This window comes from Trachemys scripta, chromosome 4 (genome assembly GCF_013100865.1).
Source record: "Trachemys scripta elegans isolate TJP31775 chromosome 4, CAS_Tse_1.0, whole genome shotgun sequence".
Lineage (NCBI taxonomy): Eukaryota > Metazoa > Chordata > Testudines > Emydidae > Trachemys > Trachemys scripta.
Window position 1 is genome coordinate 67,700,095 of NC_048301.1, and position 20,956 is coordinate 67,721,050.

General features: G+C 44.1%; 1 protein-coding gene across 1 annotated transcript in view; it reads left to right on the top strand.

Annotated features, from left to right (window-relative positions):
• Positions 1-1,291: 1,291 nt before the first annotated feature.
• Positions 1,292-20,956, top strand: part of ACTN1 (actinin alpha 1) — a gene marked incomplete in the record, with an annotated part of 136,267 nt that continues 116,602 nt past the window's right edge. Inside the window, 1 exon segment of the mRNA XM_034767982.1 lies at positions 1,292-1,593. Coding sequence (XP_034623873.1) covers positions 1,489-1,593 — 105 coding nt within the window.

The window sequence follows — 20,956 nt, forward strand, 5'->3', positions numbered from 1 at the left end:
GCACTAACCTTTAAGCATGTCCGTGAGTGCTTTAATTTTGGTTTGGAAAGTTGCCAGACTTACTCTGAAGGAATTTACTCAGAATTACTCAGGGAATGTTTTTGCAAACACTGAAGAAAATGTGTACCATACTCTATAGTTTAAGGCCCCAGTTCTGGAACACACATGGGCTTAACTTTAAGTATGCGATTAGTCCCACTGAACTCAATGAGGGGATTGGCATGCATAAAGTTAAGCATGTGCATAAGGATTTGGAGCATCCGAGCCAAAAAATTATTGTAGCTTTTAACTTTTTATGTCAAATGTTTCTTTGTCTCCCTCTGGCTTAATATGCGTTTTACTCTCCTCTTCAAACTTTCAATATAATTTGATTTTTAACCAATAAATTTTTCCCTATAAAGTTTGCAACCCAAACATTGTAGCACAGTGCTAGTGGAATCAGGAAATGAAATAACTGGAAACATTGTAACTGACTGTCCAATTTGACAGATATGCACAGAGTAAGGCTCCTATTCTGCGAATTCATACACATGCTTAACTTTCCATTTGTCCCATTAAACACAATGAGACTACAGACATGTTAAGTATACGTATATAAGGATTTGCAGGATTCTGGCTTAAATAAAGTGCATTCCTACTGACAAGTCAATGAGATGTTTAACATTTTTTCAGTTTTTAAGGTGGTGTTTTTCTAGTAATCCAGGTAAGGACTATTTGTTTGAATACTGTACATGGTTAATCTGACAATGTTTCTTTAACACCGACCTGAATAATGTAGAAGCTTGTTTAGTAAAACAGGAATGAGGGGATAATACATCAAATATAATAGTATGCAGTGTTGGCCCCAGGATATTAGAGAGACAAGGCGGGTGAGGTAATATAACAAAAGTTGGTTCAATAAAAGATATTATCTTACCCACCTTGTCCCTCTGTCAAACACAATAAGCAGACATACTTTGTTGTTGCATTTTTTGCATTGCACAGCAGGTATCTCAGTGGCTTTAAGAATGTATATTCTGTCTGTTCAGTAGCTTCTGATATTACTATAAACCCCCAAGGTAAGGGGAGACGTCACCAAACTGAGCAGATTAAACTCAGATGTCACATGAGTAAAGGGGAGGAGGTGGGAGGGCAGCCTTAAATCAACCTATATCAACGGCTGAAAGCCCTGACTGACACAAGGGGGCTTCAATGAGAGCGATGGTAGCCTTGGAAAATGAACTTTTGGCAACTCCACCTAGCCAATGAGATTATCTAGGAGGCAGGGCTCTTCCCCCCCACCGCCCCCTTCCCTTCTGTGTGTGCAAAGACTAGGTTGCGCTCTGGTGTAAGGGGAGCTGCCGCGCGCCGCCACCTCCTCTCTCTCTCTGCCTGTGCTCCGCTGTAGCTGTGCTTCAGTAGGGAGCTCTCGAGACCGCCTGGGCGTGCGAGCTGTGGCAGCAGCAGGGGAGGAAGACCAAAAGCAGACCAAAGGACACACGCACAACCATGGATCATTATGACTCTCCGCAAACCAATGACTACATGCAGCCGGAGGAGGACTGGGACAGGGACATGCTTTTGGATCCAGCCTGGGAAAAACAGCAGAGAAAGGTAAATCCCCCCCCCTTTCACCCTCACCTCACCCCTTTCTCCCCCCCCCCTCAAGCATCCTAGTAAAGATCCTGGAGCAGGGGGTGGGGTGACATTAGTAGAGGCTGCAGTAGCTCCATTAGAGAGGAGTGTTGTGTTACAGGCATTTAGCAGGATGGGGGTGGGGGAAAGGTTTCCTTGGATTTGCTGGAGACTGGTTATGTATTGGGGGTCTGTGTGGCTACCTTCGCACGTTCAGTCCCCTCCCTGTTTAACGCTGGGGGTATTTTCCACGTTTGCTGAGGGTCCAGGGCAGAGAGCTGGTTTGATTGATAGCTGGGCAGGTTTCCTGTTGGGAGCCGGATCCGTGCATCACCCGCTCGTTTTATTTAATTAAATAATGGAGCCTCGTCTGAAGAAGGGGGTTGGGGGTGGGACGAGCTGCAACATCAACCTAATTATGGATTTGTATATGCATAGCCGCCTATTTCCTCCTCCCTCCGATTTTTCCCATATGGTCAGAGGTTGCAATGGACCCCGGAGCTGTACTCGCCTGCCCAGCTCTGCACAGGACCTGTTGAGATGCAGAGCTCGAATCATGTAGCAAATAGCACGCCCCACGCCTGCTTTTAATTCGATCTACACCAGTGATTTTAACCGAGTTTAAACCAAGGTGTTATCTGGTGGCTAGGAGATCCCTGTGGAAACAGCGTTTGGAGATTGTGTATTAAACGCGGCTGGAGGGCTTGTGTGATTTAAAGAAACAACGTGTAACAGACACACATTAGGCTGTTGTCTTTCCTACCTGTGTGTGTGGGAGGTGGGTGGGCGCTGAAGTAGTGCGACCTGTGAGGGGCGGTGGATAGGCAAAGAAATGGAGCCGTTTTATTGCCCAATGTAGCAGCGCAGAAGTTCCTTTCCCCCCCTAAAGCAACAGATGTTTTCCCTGTCAGCGCCAGGAGCCATGCAGACGGGAGCCCTAGCTCAGTCCCCCCACATTTCGCAATGCAATTTACCAGGCAACACTCCTCACTTTCTGGTTTTCTTAAATAGTGATGGAACTGCATTTGGCTTGTCCTTCTGTGCGTGCTATTAGGGGCCGCTGAACTGCTCCTCAGGAAGCTGTTGGAGATGATTTGGGCGGCTGCTGGTGCCCTGGGGGAAGGGAGGGCCATGCAGGTACATGTGTGTCTGCTACGAAGTGTCACTCCCATTGCAAAGCTCTCCACGCGTCTGCGTTGCCCCCAGAGAACAATGGCACACAAAGGAACGCTCTCTTTGGGGGCAGCAGACGCTGATTAAGGAGGAAATCAGAATGTGAATGTAAAATTTAGCTTGTTCCCCAGGGTGCCCGCTCCTTCGGCTGGAGATGACCTCTGTAGGCTTAGACCTGCCTCCCCATTATACAAGGAAACAGGAGCACTACAACTATTTAGGAGATCAGATTGACTGACTGACTGACCAGCAATCTGTTGTTAGTAAATTACCTCTTGCATTCCCACCACCTTATTCTCCCTTTTTGAATGATCCCCAATTCCATGTGATCACAAGCGGGATGATAGCTCACTTCTCATTTGAATGGTGTGGTTTAGGGTTGGGCTTGTGCAGAACTTATGTCCAAAAATGGTAACATTCATCCCTTTTTTAAACTGGGGGTGGGGGGGAGTTTAGGAGGAGTCCTAGCTGCTTCTTTTTCTCTTTTTAAGCCAAAGGCATCCTGTATTAGATCACTCTGGAATCCTAATCCCTGAAACATTTCCCTTTTAGTCACTTCATCAGACAATAAAATAGAACTCTTTCTTTTCTTTTTCCTTTTTTTTTTTTTTTTTTTTTTTTTTAAAGCAGCATGGCAGGGTACCTCCTACAACTGTCAAGTCACTAGAGTGAATCACTCGTTAATTTTACGCTTTCAGTTTGTATCGCATCTTGCCAATTCTGAATAGAAAATGGAACTACTTTCTTGTCGCATATAGTGGACATAGGTAGGGCCCTACCAAATGCACTGTCTATTTTGGTCAATTTCACGGTCAAAAGATTTTAAAAATTGTAAATTTTGTGATTTCAGCTATTTTTAAATCTGAAATTTCATGCTGTTGTAATTGTAGGGGTCCTGACCCAAAAAAGAGTTGTGGGAGGTGGGGGTCACAAGGTTATTGTAGGGGGGTTTATGGTACTGCTACCCTTACTTCTGCGCTGTTGCTGGTGGTGGCACTGCCTTCAGAGCTGGGCAGCTGGAGAGCAGCGGCTGCTGGCTGGGAGCCCAGCTCTAAAGGCAGCGCTGCTGCCAGCAGCAGTGCAGAAGTAAGAGTGGCATGGTCTGGTATTGCCACCCTTACTTCTGTGCTGCTACCTGCAGAGCTGGGCCCTCAGTCAGCAGCTGCCACTCTCCAGCCACCCAGCTCTGAAGGCAGCAGCACAGAAGTCAGAGTGGCATGGTATGGTATTGCCAACCTTACTTCTGTGCTGTTGCTGGCAGGGCACTGCTTTCAGAGCTGGGTGCCCGGCCAGCAGCTGCCACTCTGAAGGCAGCAGTGCAGAAGTAAGGATGGCAATACCACAACCCCCCTAAAATAACCTTGTGACCCCCCCATCCCTTTTTGGGTCAGGACCCCCAATTTCAGAAACGCTGGTCTCTCCCTTGAAATCTCTATAGTATAGGGTTACAGCACACAAAAGACCAGATTTCATGGTGGGAGACCAGATTTCACGGTCCGTGACGCATTTTTCATGGCTGTGAATTTGGTAGGGCCCTAGACATAGGTGTTGAGGCTGGTGGGAGTATATCTGGAGTTTTAAAAATTGTGTTTGGCTCCCTTCATGAATTTGGGAGTAACTGTGACTGTGTGTACGAATAAGAGGACTCTTTGTTTCCCTGCGGCCCCCACCCCCAATACTTTAATTAATAGTTAACTGAAATGGTGGGTTGAGGAAGATTTCCACTGGAGACTAATGAGTTAATTAGAAATGATAGCTATGGAGCTCCTGCCATTGGTTTCATAGCTTGAAAAGGATGCATGGAGAGGATAAAAGGCATGAGACCTAAAGCATACAAACAAGAGTGCTTATTTGAGAACAGAGTTCATGGTAGGTGAGCTTATATGTCAACAGGGAGGAAAGAGTGAAATTTTAATTCCCAGTCCATAGTGTGAGAATATTAGATTGCTTATCTGAAGGACCAGCTAGCAGTAGTTTCTTTATTTTACTCCTGACTAATTTAAAAGAATTGTCTGACTATGCCATAAAGTTTAATTCTCACCCAGGTATTAATTAGGATACTAAAGTTGGTAAGATCTAATGTGGTCTAATAGAGCCTAGCAATTTCCTTTGCAGAGCAAGGTGATCAGTTGTGCTAATAGATACTTCTCTGATGGGAGAGGTATATTATATTTGTTACTTGTGCTTCATTGGGGTAAATATTAAGTGATTTCATAAATTGTGTAACACCCTGACTGGTTGTCAGCAGCAGGGATTGATCCCAGGCCTCTAGATCTAAAAGCATGTGACTCTGCTTCCTGAGCAAAAATCTTTTAGATCAAGAATGTAACACATTCAAACCTCTCTGTGGGCCAACCACTAAAAGGGGAGAAAGAGCTACACTATAAATGGGGGTTACGCACAAGAGAAATGAGTGGCACAAGGGGAAATGGTCTAAGGAATTAGTGTATCTATAATAGTCTCTCTAAACTATATTCCAGGGGTAGGCAACCTATGGCACGCGTGCCGAAGGCGGCACGCGAGCTGATTTTCAGTGGCACTTGCACTGCCCGGGTCCTGGCCACCGGTCTGGGGGACTCTGCATTTTAATTTAATTTTTAAATGAAGCTTCTTAAACATTTTAAAAACCTTATTTACTTTACCTACAACAATAGTTTAGTTATATATTATAGACTTGTAGAAAGAGACCTTCTAAAAACGTTAAAATGTATTACTGGCACGCGAAACTTTAAATTAGAGTGAATAAATGAAGACTCAGCACACCACTTCTGAAAGGTTGCCGACCCCTGCTATATTCTATTGAAACTGCGCCTGGACCAATGAATTTGGAATATTGCATGTCATTCCTCCTCCTGTTGTGATAGAAGGGATATGGATGTCTGCGTGTTTCTCTTTTTGGGGGATGGGGTTGTGGCATGGATCCTTTCCTCCAAATGCTACATGACCAAAGAGATTCTCTTCTGCAGAGGGGTGTAGGATCCTAATCTCATAGTGAGACACCATTCTGGTTGTGCATGTGTATATGCGGGGTCAGATGGTGGGGGAGAAGTGGTATTCTCCCATGCTCTGCCCACAAAATAAACTGTCTGTGAATCACCAGATTGTGTAGAATGTGCAAATGTTCAAAATGTGATCTTGTGTGCTGCCTGGTGCCCCCTCAGTGGGGCCTGAATATGCCCTTGCACTCTTTGGGCTTGGCTCCTTCTTTATTAAGGGGGAAGTGGTGGTATTTTCCAAGTATCGCTCAATTGTTGCACCGAAGAGTAACAGCTGGGAGCAGAGCTAGAGTGCTAAAAATAGCACTGTGGCCATGGTGGCACAGGTAGCCACTTGCATAAATCCCATCTGACTGCCTGACTATGTATTTCAGGCAGCTAGCCTGAGCCACTCCCCATGCTGCTGCAGCCACACTGCTATTTTTAGTGCGCTAGCTTGAGCAAAGCTAGCATGGGTATGTTGAGCCAAGCTGGGAATTACACCTTTCAGCTGCTGTGTAGATGTACCCAAAACGAGACTCACAGTAAACTATGCAGATGTGATTTCCTTTCTACGCAGCACGGCAGCACTTCAATGTGGCTGTGTAGTCGTGGCTCCAGCTCTGGAGAGCTGCTATAATAAAACCACCTCCGAGAGGGGAATAGCTACCAGCGCTGGGAGCACTATGTACACTGCCACTTTACAGCGCTGAAACTTGCATTGCTCAGGGTGGTGTTTTTTCACACCCTTGAGTGAAGAAACTTTCAGCACTGTAAGTGGCAGTGTAGACAAGGCCTTACACAAGGAATGAAATAGTTCACAGTGTTGACGTTAAATAATAATCACTGGGCATCTAAGTTCTCACCCCAGTGAGGTGGAGGGGGCAGTTCACACCTGCTTTGCAGACTCATGTCTGGACCAGATATGCTTGGTTCACATTTCAGAGGTTTTTTTTTTTTTTCACAACCACAATAGCTGCTGTTGCTTTTATAGCAAGCCAAGACTGGAGAGAAAAGTTAGTAGATTCAGAGAAGAGCCTGTATAGTGCATGAGTGCACACCAACTGTTTGAGTTTTTTGTGTATGTGTGTGTGTGTATATACACACACACACACACACACACACACACACACATACACAAAAAACTCAAACAGTTGGTGTGCACTCATGCACTATACAGGCTCTTCTCTGAATCTACTAACTTTTATTTATATATAATTCTGTTTGTATAATCAGCTTTTAGAACTTACTGTCACTGTTTCAGTGTTTCCTTTCCATTATGTGAATAGTGCTGATAGCGCCCTTTTTGATGGTATGAAGGAAGAGATGCTTCCATCTTAACCCTTCCAAGCAGAAGGGCTACTCTGAAGCTGTGTAAGACTGAGGGAATCTGCTTCAACATTTGAGAATAGACATACCTACCCCCAGGTAGCCATTCTCAGCATTGCTCTATAGCAGTGGGTCTCAATCTTTTCAGACTACTGTACCCCTTTCAGGAGTCAGATTTGTCTTGTGTACCCCCCAAGTTTCACCTCACTTAAAAACTACTTACTTACAAAATGAGACCCAAAAATACTGAAAAATTGCTTGCTTTATCATTTTTTACCATATAATTATAAAATAAATCAATTGGACTATAAATATTATACTTACTTTTTCACTGTATAATATACAGAGCAATATAAATAAGTCCATTTTATGAAATTTTATTTTGTACTGACTGCTTTTTATGTAGCCTGTTGTAAAACTAGGCAAATATCTAGATGAGTCGATGTACCCCCTGGAAGACCTTTACGTACCCCCAGGGGTACACATACCCCTGGTTGAGAACCACTGGTGTATAGGACAAACTAGGCCCTGGGTGGTAACTGTGCAATCCCATTGTCTTCAGTGGATTTGCACAGTTGTAACTAATTGAAATCTTGTAAACAGTTCTGTTGACACACAAGGACTAGAATCTCTCTCTGCTTTGCTGGCTCAGCAGAACTAATGCAGAGTAAGAATTTAGATCTGCTGATTTTTAGTAACTGACTCTGAATGCTCAGCAGACCTGCACCCAACGTGCAAGGAGATATTTATACAAAGTTAGTTTTCAGGTAGTTCTCACACGTTCCGTGTGCTTGTATTTCTCCTTCTGTACAATGAGATTAATGCAGTGTTCTTCACAGGTGAGTAGTAAAATTGGAATTAGTGTCTCCTATAAATCATTTTGAGATCTGTGCAGGAAAAGCCTCTAGAAGTTCTTATGAATGATGATAGGCGTTTTTAACCTGATAGCTGGAAGATGCCTCCGCTCCCTCACATTTTCGAATCCTCTCATTTCAGACTCCATTGAGTAACTAACTCCCTGCAGGAGCTTGCTAGGTGAGGAGCAGGAAGTTGTCAATTTAGAATGCAGGGGGCACTGCTACTGCTTGGAAAAACCAGCTTTTCCAGCTGCATAGCTTTTCTGTAAGAGGCTTTTTGGGCTGTCATGTTTTCAGAAAGGTTTTTAAGAGGCTTTCAAGAGCTCATCTCGGCAGCGATATTCACTTAAGGGGTGGAAAATAATGAACAGAACTAATTCTGCTCAATCTGACTTTTAATAAGCTTCTGCAGGGCCCATTTGTACAACAGCAGGGGTCTCTTGTGGGGATTAAATCTCTTTCGCTTGCAATATCGGACAACTCTTGGTGAAATCTTTCAGTTAGAAGAAACTACCATCTATTATACTCTTCCCTATTATTCTGAAGAAAATACAGTAAATGGGCTTCCAAAAAACACTTGCTAAGTCCTAACAGACTGATACTACTACTTCTCGTTGTTATCCAGTGAAACTTTTTGAAAGCCACTGTCAGAAGATCACTCTCAAAATGTTCTCATCACTGTGGATTGTTAGGAAATCTATGTAGTCTTCTAAAATGTGCCAATTATTGCCTTCCTGTGGGCATTTACTAGTTTTGAAATACTAGCCAATTTGTTATTCCAGTTGTAAAAGCCGCTGTGAAATAGAACTTCACAGGCCACAAGAAATTTCCACCTCTTGATCAGAAAAATCCTAGGCCTTGATCCAGCTCCCATAGATCAATGAAGAGACACCCACTGACTTCAGTGAGGGCTGGATCAGGCCCTGAGTGAATAGCTGAGCTCCCTGCAGATCAGCAAGGTTGGGCTTCATCTGACTGGTGATGAAAGCAAAGTCCATAGCTAAAGACAACCAACCCCCAGTGAGAACACCAGCCCCTGAGGATGCAGTGGCAGTTCAAGCTAAAACATTTGTGAGGCCAGTGACTTTTGCGGTGCCTCCATCTGAAATACCATAGATCTGAGTCTTAGAGATGCTGAGCATTGGTCACCTCTGAAAATCCGGCTCATGTTTTTTTCAAATGGTTCACTTTAATTTCAGACACTGATCGCTGTCTGTAAGCGACTGGTCCAAGGTTGCAGAACCGAGAGAAGAAAAATCTCCTGATTCCCAGCCTGGTATGATAATGACGATACTATGCTCCCTTTCTGACCGGACGGCTGCCATCTTGACAATATGATGCAGAGTAGGGTGAAGAATCTATTTGTAATGAGTGAACAGAAATTAAAAAACAATTTCTGTTGGTTTTTAGTCTGTTCTTAAGGGATTACAGTAACATTATTTTAAAATATTGATTCAATGTAAATGATTCAAACACTTAATTTTTATTTAAAAAAATAACGTTGCTTGTTTTCTCCAGGCCTGTTATCACACAGGACTGCTTACTAGGAAACTGCAATAAAACGCACTTCTTGCTGAGAAATCTAAACCATTCAGATTTTTGGAATTAGTGGAACAGTGACAGCAATAGCTAAGCTGTGCTGAACACGTCCTGTTTATAGGTAAATATTGACTAAATACAGTATCTATAAATCACTGAAATTATCTGTTAGAAATGGCACCATCCCAGTATCTGGTAATCCTCTGAGTCTAGCAAGCAGTGTGTCATGTGCCGTATGTAAAGATAGTTATCATCATAAATGGTAGTTTGTATGGCCAGAAAGCTGTGGAATGGGTGCTGTCTGCCTGACTCTCCATTCCATTCAGTCCAATGGATCTACCCGCAGAAGTTGGTTCAATTAAATCAACAGGCGAGTCATATCTTATGCGCATTTAACATGTGCAAATTCAGCTTTGCGCGGTCAGCAAAAACCAAATAACAATTTAAATACTGTACCAGTAGTGCGGGCAATTCCGCTCGCCATTACACTCAATGTCATTTTGACTATACGCAATTTTCGCTTTACGCGCTGACAGCGGAATGTAACCCCAGCGTAAGATGACTCTCCTGTATTATATAACCCACCTTATAATGTATTAGTTCTTTAAAGACATTAACTCAAAAGCGTCCCTGAAGTGTTGCTGCAGAGGATGGATAAATCACTGGCTTTGTAAGGCAATTGATTGTAGAGCAGTGGGAGGTGGCTCACTCTCTCTCTCTCTCTCTCTCTCTCTCTCTCTCTCTCCCCCTCTGATCAGGGCTTGTTTTGTTTTGTATTTTTACCAAGAACATTATTATTCATTGTAACCTCTTTATATTGTGAGATGAGTGAGGCATCTGGGCTTTGTAGTGACTTGTTCATCCACACAGCAGCATGTTAGTGGAAGAACTAAGGAGGAGGTGGGGATGGACAGGAAAATGGTCTGTGCAGATTTGTGAGGGATGTTACAGAAGTGTGGACTGCAATTTAAAATCACAAGATTTAATGTACTGCATCAAACCATCTGTCCACCTACTCTGAGATCCATCCTCCTAATCGTCTACAGGAGAGGGGAAAACACCCAAAAGGAAGCAAGCTATTAGCCCAGCAGTGTAAATGTATGGTTCTGGGGAATTCCTTGACTGTTGCAGGCAACCAGTTTAAATTCTTGGGTCTGTGATTTGGTTATCACTATCTTACTGTACATAACTACACAAGGCAAAAGTGATACCGTTAACCAGCCTCCCTAACCTCATTACTGATTTTCAGAGTGTAACTTGGTGTGTATTTTGTGCTTACTGCTAGGCCAATAAGTGGTGAAATTTGAATAGAAACTGTCCAGAAAGTTGTATAAACACTTTCTTTTAGGCTGTCTAGTGAGAATTGGTCTCTTTAAAAAAAATTGCATGTTTTGAGATGGCCTTTTCCTGATACAGAAATTAAATGTAGCTAGATTACAGGTTTGGGAGTATGGGTCTAACAGTATTATTAAAATAGCTAGGATTGGAAGAGCAGTAGGCTCAGATTAAAATGACATCTATTGTGTCTTAATTAGAGCACACACGATTTTTTTTTTTAATGTTTTGACCATTAGATCAGCATAATACAAATGCAGTAATATACTGTATCCTGGAGGGTGGGGGTGCAGCTATTTTTGTCCTAGGCACTTTGCTATTGAACTGGTGCCTCACTGCATGTGATATACAATTCCAAAGCCTCACGTGTAATACATTTTATATACTGGCGGTTGTAAGCCGTCTTCACCAATGAGGATGTGGGATTGTGTACTGCTCATTGCAATATCTTTGGAATCCACCTATTAAAATGGCCTGGAGTCCTCCCAGTTGGTGGCACAAGCTTTGGTGACAGAGATGGCAAAAGCTAACACAGCTTTACTTAATGCTTGCGAGCTTGTCACTACGTCGCGGCTAACTTTATTTTGTAGCATTATCTGTGAAGTCCTGTGCCTGTGATTTATCATTGTTGTGTCTAACACTTAGGACATTCTCTGGAGTTTGGTTGCATTGGTATGAGGCAGCTTGCTTTGTCTGAAATTAGACTGGAGAAAGGGATGGAGGCTCTACCTTGGGAAGACTTCATGAAGGTGTTGCCTAAGGCACCTATCAGAGCCATGAAAAGGCTGAGTTGTCTCTGGCCCATAGGCCCACTGGTTGTGTTGCCGATTTTAAATAAGTTATCTCATAAGGACCAAGCACTGATTTTTTTTTTTTTTTTTTTTTTTGAGAGGGGGGGGAAACTCCACTGTAGTTCTTTAAGAACTTCTAATGCATCCATTGTCATGTGGGTATGTTAGGAAAAAATCCACCATGGCCTCTCCCACCTCAAGATCAGGAAATAAGTACCCATCTGCCCCCACTAAAATACAGGGCAATTAATAAAAGACCTGAGTTTGTTTATGCATGTAAAATAAATATATAAAATGCAAGAGTTTTTTTTTTTTTTTTTTTTTCCTAAAAATTGCCAAATGTGAGCTTTGCAAGAGAGAGTGACATTTTTATGAAGAATGCCCACCTCTAGGATTTCAGTGCTGGAGACAGATATCCAGAGCCTTGATCAATTATGAAGATGTAGATGGGGAGAGGATGATTTGTGAGCCTTGACTGTTGACCCTGGGGCCTCCGATCTGAGAGTAGCCATCACTTAAATGTCAAATCCAGTTAACCTTCTCAAGGCTACTTCCAACTGCATTTTGAAGCAAGATTGACTGACTCATTCTGAAAGGAGCCTGTTGGTGATGGTGGGGAATCTCTTGAATGGGGGGTTCAGAGTGGGGAGAAATGGAAGGGAATCCTTGGGACTCTAAGCTACAAACTGTATTAACTGAGTGAAACCGCAAGCGTTAATAAGATTAGCAAAGAGCTAGCTAGCTTCCTGTTTCTCTGCTGCTGCCTTATTTTTTTTCTTCCCCTTCATTATAACAGAACCCAGCCATAGGATGTTTGTGGTGTGGCCTGGAGCCAGACAAGCCTCTTAGCTCCCTATTAGGCAATAAAACAGCACTTCTCTTTTTTTTTTTTTTTTCCCCATGTTAATTTCCCATCCTTGTATCTTTCCTGCCATGCTGGTAATGGACATGTGACTGGATGGGCTATGACTACTGTAAGCAAGCCTTGCCAGGGCTGTTACTGCTGCCTCACACCTCAGTGGTGCATGGATTCAAATTTGTCTTCTGTCTGCCTTGTCTTTCCTCGTTTTTTCTTCTTCTCCTGCTTGCCATCTCCTGTTCTTTCCCTCTCTGTCCCAAACACACACAGATGCCTGGAAGTACTGAGACCTGAATTCAAGAAGATTTTATGATTGCAACCCCAGGTCCTACAATTGTGTTGCACCCCCTTACCTGGAAATATTGCCAAGCATGCTGAAAAACACTGAAATGCAGCTGCCTTCATGGTGGGAGGCGGCAGCCAACCAGTGACTACAGCTTGCTGCATAGCTGGGGTTGGGCAAGCGGAATTCTGGCTGAGATGCCTTCTCTGATTGCACGTTGGTGTCTTCTATCCCTCTAGGGCCTGACTTTTAGAGGTACTGATCATCCACAACTCCCGCTGAAGTCAATGGGAGCTGGAAAACCAGGCCCAGAAATCTCATTCAAAGGGCTTCCTCAATGCATAAGTACAACTCCCATTGGTGTGAGTTTAAGGTGTATGGATAAACACAGTGTGGCATATGGTCATTTACCCAGCTGAGTCTTACAGCTATGAATCCATCTACACAGAGAGAATGCCTCCTGGAAATGCATTCCACTCTAAAGAGTGGGAACTGACACCAAAACCTGCTCTTTCACTGAATTGGAGCCAAGGGACACTGTTCTGAATGGGAGACGCTGGCAGGTTACAAAACCATGTTCTGGTCATTTGTATCATTTTAAGTGCACACTATTGAGGTGTGAGGTCACGTGCATCCGAAGAAGTGGATATTCACCCAAAATAGCTCATGCTTCTATACGTCTGTTAGTCTATAAGGTGCCACAGGATTCTTTGCTGCTTTTACTGTTGAGGTGTGAGACTCTAGTTAACTTGTGTCTTCTCAGATCTGGGAGGTTCATGTAAGTGTCTGGGCTCTAAAAGCCAGCAGCCTCATTTTTTATGAGCAACCCTACAAAAACAAACCAATGTGATTAATGAAAAGATGTGGGGGGCGGAGAAGAGATTTCTTTAAGGAAATCATTCAAACTAGTTTGGAAGGCTTCATTGGTCAGTGGAAGGGGGGCTGACTCCGAACAGAATCAGCAATAATTCTAAGTCTGTTTAACTTTGTAATGACTCCAGATTACTATGATGATGGTCACCTACCACCCTGAAATAAAAAGTTTTATAATGTAAAATGGGGTGGGGGTGGCCCATGCATTGATCTTACTCTGCAAGTGCTGTGTTGCGAGCTCCTTGCTGACTTGCCTAACTTGGTGATTATTGGTTCAAAAGCAGCTCAAGTCAGCAGAGTCTGAAACTGGCCAGTGTTTCTCAAACTACTGTACTGTGACCCCTTTCACACAGCAAGCCTCTTGAGTGCGACCCCCCCCCCCCTTATAAATTAAAAACACTTTTTTATATATTTAACCCCATTACAAATGCTGCAGGCAAAGCGGGATTTGGGATGGAGGCTGACAGCTCACGACCCCTGATGTAATAACCTCGTGACTCCCTGAGGGGTCCCGACCCCCAGTTTGCATAATCTCTGCTTTAATTAACTAACTGTACTAAATGATCAGGGTAGATATACAGAACTGATTGCTGGGGATGATCAGTGGGCCCATCCTTCACTATAGCATAGGCACATGCTGCTCTTTTGCACTTACTTAATTCCAATTAACGGTGGAACCCTTTTGGAGTAATCTGTATCCAGGCAAAGCAGGGTACCTGTGTGGTAAAACAGCTCAGAAACTTTCATTCTACTTGCCATATAAACAGGTTCACTATTGTGTGAGGTGGGTTCCACAGAGAACACACATATTGCTATCAGATTCTTTTAGTATCAGGCTTAGCTCTGAGGGGGTTGATCCAAGACTTGTTGAAAGCCACAGAAAGACACCCAATGCCTCCATGAGATTTGGATCAGGCACCAAGGGTTCTTGCTACTATTCAGTGAGGTGTAAAGTGTGTTTATTGTAATTACTGCTGTAATATAAGTTGTGTTGCTAAACCCTTGAATACAGACCTATAAAGTAGCCTCTCAAGATTTCTGGGACATGCAGAGGGATCCAGGTATGGTCTATATGTCCGAACTGTTCACTTTCTTCTTCACTATAGAAAGTGATGTATATGTCACACAGGGTTTCCTGAAATTCTTAGTGCTGTTACCTGTGGCACCTTTATTGGTGTGACTGTACGTCCCAGCAAATGCACAGAGGCAGTTGGTGAGTAACTTCTGCTACTTAATTTGTTATCCCCTAAGAAAGATATAAAACAAAATTGAGTTCCACCGCCACCCCCTAAAAAGCCCCTGTCCCCTTTCAATTGATAATGGTATAGCGAGAAATATTATCTTAAAATACTTATACCAAGCATGGGTAAATACTTAATTTCCTTAGGGTAATATGCATTGTAGCCAATAACATCTATTTTTTCATCTGGCTTCTTAATACCCTAGTAGGTATCTCCGACTGTACCTTTTTTGCTAGGGAGATAGATGTATATAAGAAGTAGCAATGTGTCCTACCTGGCTTGGGAGATTTTGATATTCTGTGGAGCAGAGAACAATAGCTAGGCCTGTGTGTGTGTGCGCACGCACATGTTTCAAGCTACTGGCTTCACTCCTGCTCCAGATCATGGAGGTGGTTTTGTGAGTGGCTGCTGTCTGTGCTGTACCTGCACTGTGGATACAGCAAGAACATCAATCTCTCTAGCACTGTTTGTCTGGCACCTTTCACCAGCAACAAGTTCAGTCAGTTGAATTGCCTGGAGGTTGGGGTGAGAAAGGGAAGGAAGAGGGTCGTCTTCTTTATATATTGCTTCATTAATAAGAACCAGTCTGTTTCAAGGTGGCTAACCCATGGACACTAGCTGTTTCCCAAGGGCTTTGTTAGGCCACTGGGGAGCTCAAGCCAGGACTAAAACTGGTTCCAGCTGTGGGGAGCCAACTCTGAATTCACTCTGGGCTGTAGTCCCAACTCCTTGGCTTTCCCGGTCAGAAATCCTCATCACCAGCCTGCACTCCTAACGTGATCAAACTTTTCCCTGCCTGCATTTGAGCTGAGAACAGGTAGTGGAAGTGACTTGGAGGGGTAGGCCACACAGAACAAGGCATCACTGTGTGGTAAGGGGGGCTTACATGCTTCAAATATTAGTGGTGAGGTAGGCTGACAGCATATATGAGACAATTGGGGATGGAGGGAATGCAGGTGTAAATAGGCCCCACAGAGGAGCAATGTTATTTATTTGTGATGTTATAGCACCTGTGGGCCTGGGTCGTAGATCACCACTCCATTGTACTAGGCGCTGTACAAACACAGAACAAAAAAATAGTCCCTGCCCCCGGGGGCTTACAATCTAAGTATAAGACGAGACAACAGATGAACACAGACAGGGCGGTCCAAGTAAACAAAGACAGTACTGATCAGCATGATAGGCAGTGGTCTCTGCACACCAGCAGCCCAACCGTTATCAAGATGTGTGTGGTGGTGTTTTTGTTTTTTGGGTAGGCATCATGGCAAAGGAGAGGTTTTTTTGAGAAGGGGTTTGAAAGTGATGAATAATGAGGTGGCTCTGGAGATGTTTACATGGAGTACCTCCCAAACATATTGGGCAGCACTGGGGAGCCCTCTGGGAATTGGAATTTTTTCCCCTTTACTGTGGCTCTGGCACATTGGGTGTTCCTTTCCCCTTCTATTAAATAGGAAAGCTCCATCCTCTCTCATCCTGAGTGGTACAGGACAGAGGAGATATGTTGCTGGAGCAGGAAAAGCTGTGTGACCATGATCTGCCTCACCCCACAGAAAATGCTTGGCCACAGGTACAGCATGAAGTGGCTCCATGAAACTGCCTGTCTTACCCTCCCGGCTCTGGTAGCATTGCTTCTTGGACCCAGAGGGCTTTGAGTTCAGGCAGCAGCCCATTGGCCCAACCTTCTCGTGGCACTCTGCCTCCAAGGAACGCTCCTTAGGGGAGAAAGGAGAGATGGAATCAACAGGGCCAGAGGCTGCAGGAGGCACCCACTGAGACTAAGCCACACCAGGTTGGAAACTTCTGGGTTAATGACTGATGCTTGAGGCCCTTGCATTATCATTAAAGGTTGCTACTCAAGGGAAAAGACTGCATTTCCACTGTTTCGGATGACATGGCCTTTGGCTCAGGATGCTGTCAGTGTTCACGTCTGGCTAATCAGTCAGAACTAGCAGGCTTGTGTTAAGAGTTTCCAAAATGTTTGTCATTTACAAATCATTACATGCTGTTACATGCTTGTAACAAACTGTTATGAACATGATGGCATGTAGATAACTTAACATGCACACGCCTGTCTACAGCAGACCTTATAGTTCAAATGGTGTACAGGCCTCCCAAATTACAAAGCTAGTGTATGAATAGGAGCCCTCCTGTTCATGCAACCATGCCTCCACCAAAAGTGTAATTTTCATGCAACAATGTATCATTTTGTGACACATTACATTGCACTTCTTGCTGTGCCAGTCTCTGCAAATGCTCTGAGCCTGCCAACTACCGGCAGGCTCTGAAATCTGAAAAGAGAGGTTTCCATTTTAGAACCTTAGCGATTTTCCCCTATTCCTTCTGTAGTGGTTTGTTTCTTTAAGGCTGTTAACTGGCTGTAATCCAATCCAGTCGCTCCCTAGTTACTGTAAGCATTCTATTAATTACAGTAGTAATAATACTTGAAGGCTAATACCATCGATATATGCAGGGCTTGGAAAAACTTTTACCTGACAACTACTATCCAAGGCTGCTGCTAAGAAGGGGGAGGCTGCTGGTTAGCATCTAGTGCGAAGCCCAGAACACCTCCCTTCCAGGCATGTTGTGGGAAGGTGCCTTTGCCACCTCAGGAACCCACCACGAGGATCCACACCTTTTGGCACCATGCTTTGCCAGCTTGTGTCTGGCAAATCCTGGAGTGGTTCATGCCCAACTCCCATTCTGTCTGCTAGAGAAGAAGGTTCTCCCTTCTCTCACCTCAAAGGAGGCATTAAAGCTACTGTTCCCCTACCCTTACCCCCACATACATCCACCTGCCTGTGGATGGGAGACTCAGTGGGCCATTCTTCATTTCTCCCTTCCCACCCCAAAGGGAAGGGGATACCTGTTTAGTACTGGGCTCTCTGCTCCCTGCTTTGCTTGAAGGGCAAAAGAATAAACAGGGAGCGGTATGTTGCACCAATGGGCAAGGCAGTTCTTGTCACTAATTTTGACTCTCATTGGTGTGGGGACAATCCCATCCTGTCCCAACACTCCACGTCTTCACAAATGCCATGTGCCAGTTTCCTGCACTCCTCTGTCAGAAATGACACTCTTACTTGCATGAGGCCACAAGGAATCAAAGTCAAAGGAGACAGTGTAAGATGAAGCCAAGTGGCAGCTAGAGATTGATTTTCAGGGTATAAGGTGGTATAATGCCTAGTTTTTGCATGGTAAAAACAATCCCCCCTCCTCCCCCAGTGGGAGTAATTCTCTTGTTGTCATATGAACCTCTCGCGCCCCCCTCCCCCATATAATGTATGCTTTTCCTACTTTTTTTTTTTTTTTTTTTTTCCAGTGGGCCTGAGGTGAGGTGATCTCCTTTCTCTGCTGATTCACCCTTCTGCCTAGGGCTCAGAGTTTCCAAGCAGACAAATCCTCCTTGCCTTTGTCTTAAGACTCTTTCTTTTTAGGATCAGTGAGGTGACTAACCCAAAGGCTTTTCCTGCTCTTCTCTCACTTCCCCCACATATTTATCGAGGAGCTTGCATGGCTTCCATCACGGTGGTATCTGTGTGATTCTCATACCATCCTGTATCAAGCATGTTGTGCTACAGACAAGCTAACTCTTGTCTTGTGTAGGAGAGGGACTGAGGAGTGGCATTTGGGAAGCTCAAAAAGCAGAGGGCGATGCCGGCTGAGGGAGGAAGAAAGTGGATGGGTGTGGAGGGAAAGCTACAGAACCTAAAGGATCTGACATTAAAATACTGGTGTATCTAGCTGCCAACTCTTTCTCTGTTCACAGGCTGGATGTGCCGAATGGTTGAATTGGTCTGTTTTAGTGTGTGTTGGCCTGTGATACAGGATCAGGGAGTGAAAAAGGTATTCAGCTTGGCTTCAGGACAGGGAAAGGAAAAACATATCCCACCACAGAATCTTCAATTTAGTTTTGGAGAATCTTATTTCACTGCTTTCACAGACTCCACTCTTGATGTGTGCGGGGCAATAGAGATGTATGCAATTTGAATCATGGCTCTGCCATTTAAAGTGAGGAGGAAAGAAGGAATTTTAAAAGCTGCTGGTGGGAGTTGGCCTGACCCATGCACTGGCTTTTGCCTCTGGAAATGGTCAGACTTTGTTTGAAACCAGGTAACAGACAATCACCTTTGACATCACAGTCCGACAGAGTTGATTGAGTTATCACTTCAGAGGCCCGGATGTCACCGGTACACTATGTGGAATGGAGTATGACTCAGACTGTAAAACAAATTTACTGTACAGGCACTGTCTTTGGCACCGAGTCTTGTCATAAGGTAGCGAGGGGGGTTTCTCAGAGACTTTAAGGTCAGAAGGGACCATTATGATCATCGGGTCTGACCCCCTGCATTCTGCAGGCCACAAAACCGTCCCTACCCTTCCCTGGAATACAGTTGGCCCCAACACGGGAGTAGGTCTGCCGAGTCCAAAGAGTATCCATGAGACAAAACTAGTTCATGAAACAACCTGGCCTTAAAGGACATTGTCAAAATTTACCTTTAACTTTTTTCCTTACAGCCTTTTATATTGATTACAAATGGAATTTGCTTCCCCATTTTTGGTGCCTGTTTGCATCTTACTTGGCTTGAATCATGAAAGTAGCCCCATCAGTTTCAGTTCCTTATTCTTCTTCTCTAGCACAAGGTGTTTGAGTTTCCATCTGTCTTAGGTACTGATGTGGCCCTGTACAGTATTGGACCACCTCACAATCTTTAATGTGAGGTGAATAAGCATTGTTATCCCTATGTTACAGGTGGGGAACTGAGGCACAGAGAGATTAAGTGATTTGCCCATGGACATGCAGGAAGTCTGTGGTGGAGCAGAGAATTTAACAGGCACCTCCAGAGTCTTGGACTAGTGTCCCACCACTGACCATCCTAGTCCATTGCTGCAGGGAATAAATTAAATCAAAACTGTCACTGGAGCTAAAAAGCTCACAAACATTTCCAGTCATACTGGGTTTTACAAATCTCCATCTTATTTATTTTTACATCTCTAGTTTGAGCATAAACTCTTGGACAGCATCCCTTTAATATCTTTCATCTAGGGCTATTGAATTGATTTAACCTGTGAGGTTTTTTTCTGATGTCAAATTCTCCTTCCTGCTCTCTTCTCTTCTCTTGCCTTTCCTCACCATTATCAGTGGGAGCTGTGAAGCTAAATTTCTGCTCTCACTGTAAGCTGCTGTTGTTTTCGCTGCTTCCCCATGCTTTGGGTTGAAGTTTGCTGTTCCGCTTAGATTGGCTGCTGGTTCTCATGGTCTGATTACGTTAATAAACTGAGACAATCGTGGAAAGGAAGTACTCAAAAACAGCACTTCTGCTAACAAATTATCAACAGTTATCATCTTCAGCTTCTTCCTTTTGTAGGCTATTTCACTTGTGCCATTTTTAAAAGTATTTATTCTGAAATCTCCTGTTGGCAATGAATTCTGGCAGCCACTAGCTATCTAAACCTCACCCTGCTTCTGTGTATGGCAGTAACAGACAAGATTGAAATAAGGAAGTTTGTTTACAATCAGATTATGGGAATCTGAGATGGGAATGTAATTTACACAGTGCATGCAAGGAAACTGCTCTTGTGCACAACAAAGTCCTTCACCTAGAACTCTGTGTACAGTACATAACCAAGGATGTTCTCTGTATAAACATTCTTAAGTGGATGTGGAAGGATGGTCTTGAGTCTAAAGCAAAGAGTTAAGAGGTCTTGATTTTATTCCTGGCTCTGCCATGAATTTCCTGTGTGACCGTGGGCAAATCACAATCTTGCTGTGCCTTGGTTTCTTTATCTGTAAAATGAGGACCATTCTTATTTCTAGGCTTTTTCAGATATTACCATAATATCTGAGTGCCTCACAATATCAAGTAAGCCTCCCAACCCCAGTAGTAGGGTTGCCAACTTTGATTGCAGAAAACCAAACACCCCTGCCCTACCCCTTCTCCAAGGTGCCACCACCATTCATTCTATCCCCCCTCCCTTCGTTGCTCGCTCACTCATTTTCACTGGGCTGGGGCAGGGGTTGAGGTGCGGGAGGGGGTGACGGTTCCAGCTGGGAGTGCGGGCTCTGGGGTGGGGGTGGGGATGAGGGATTTG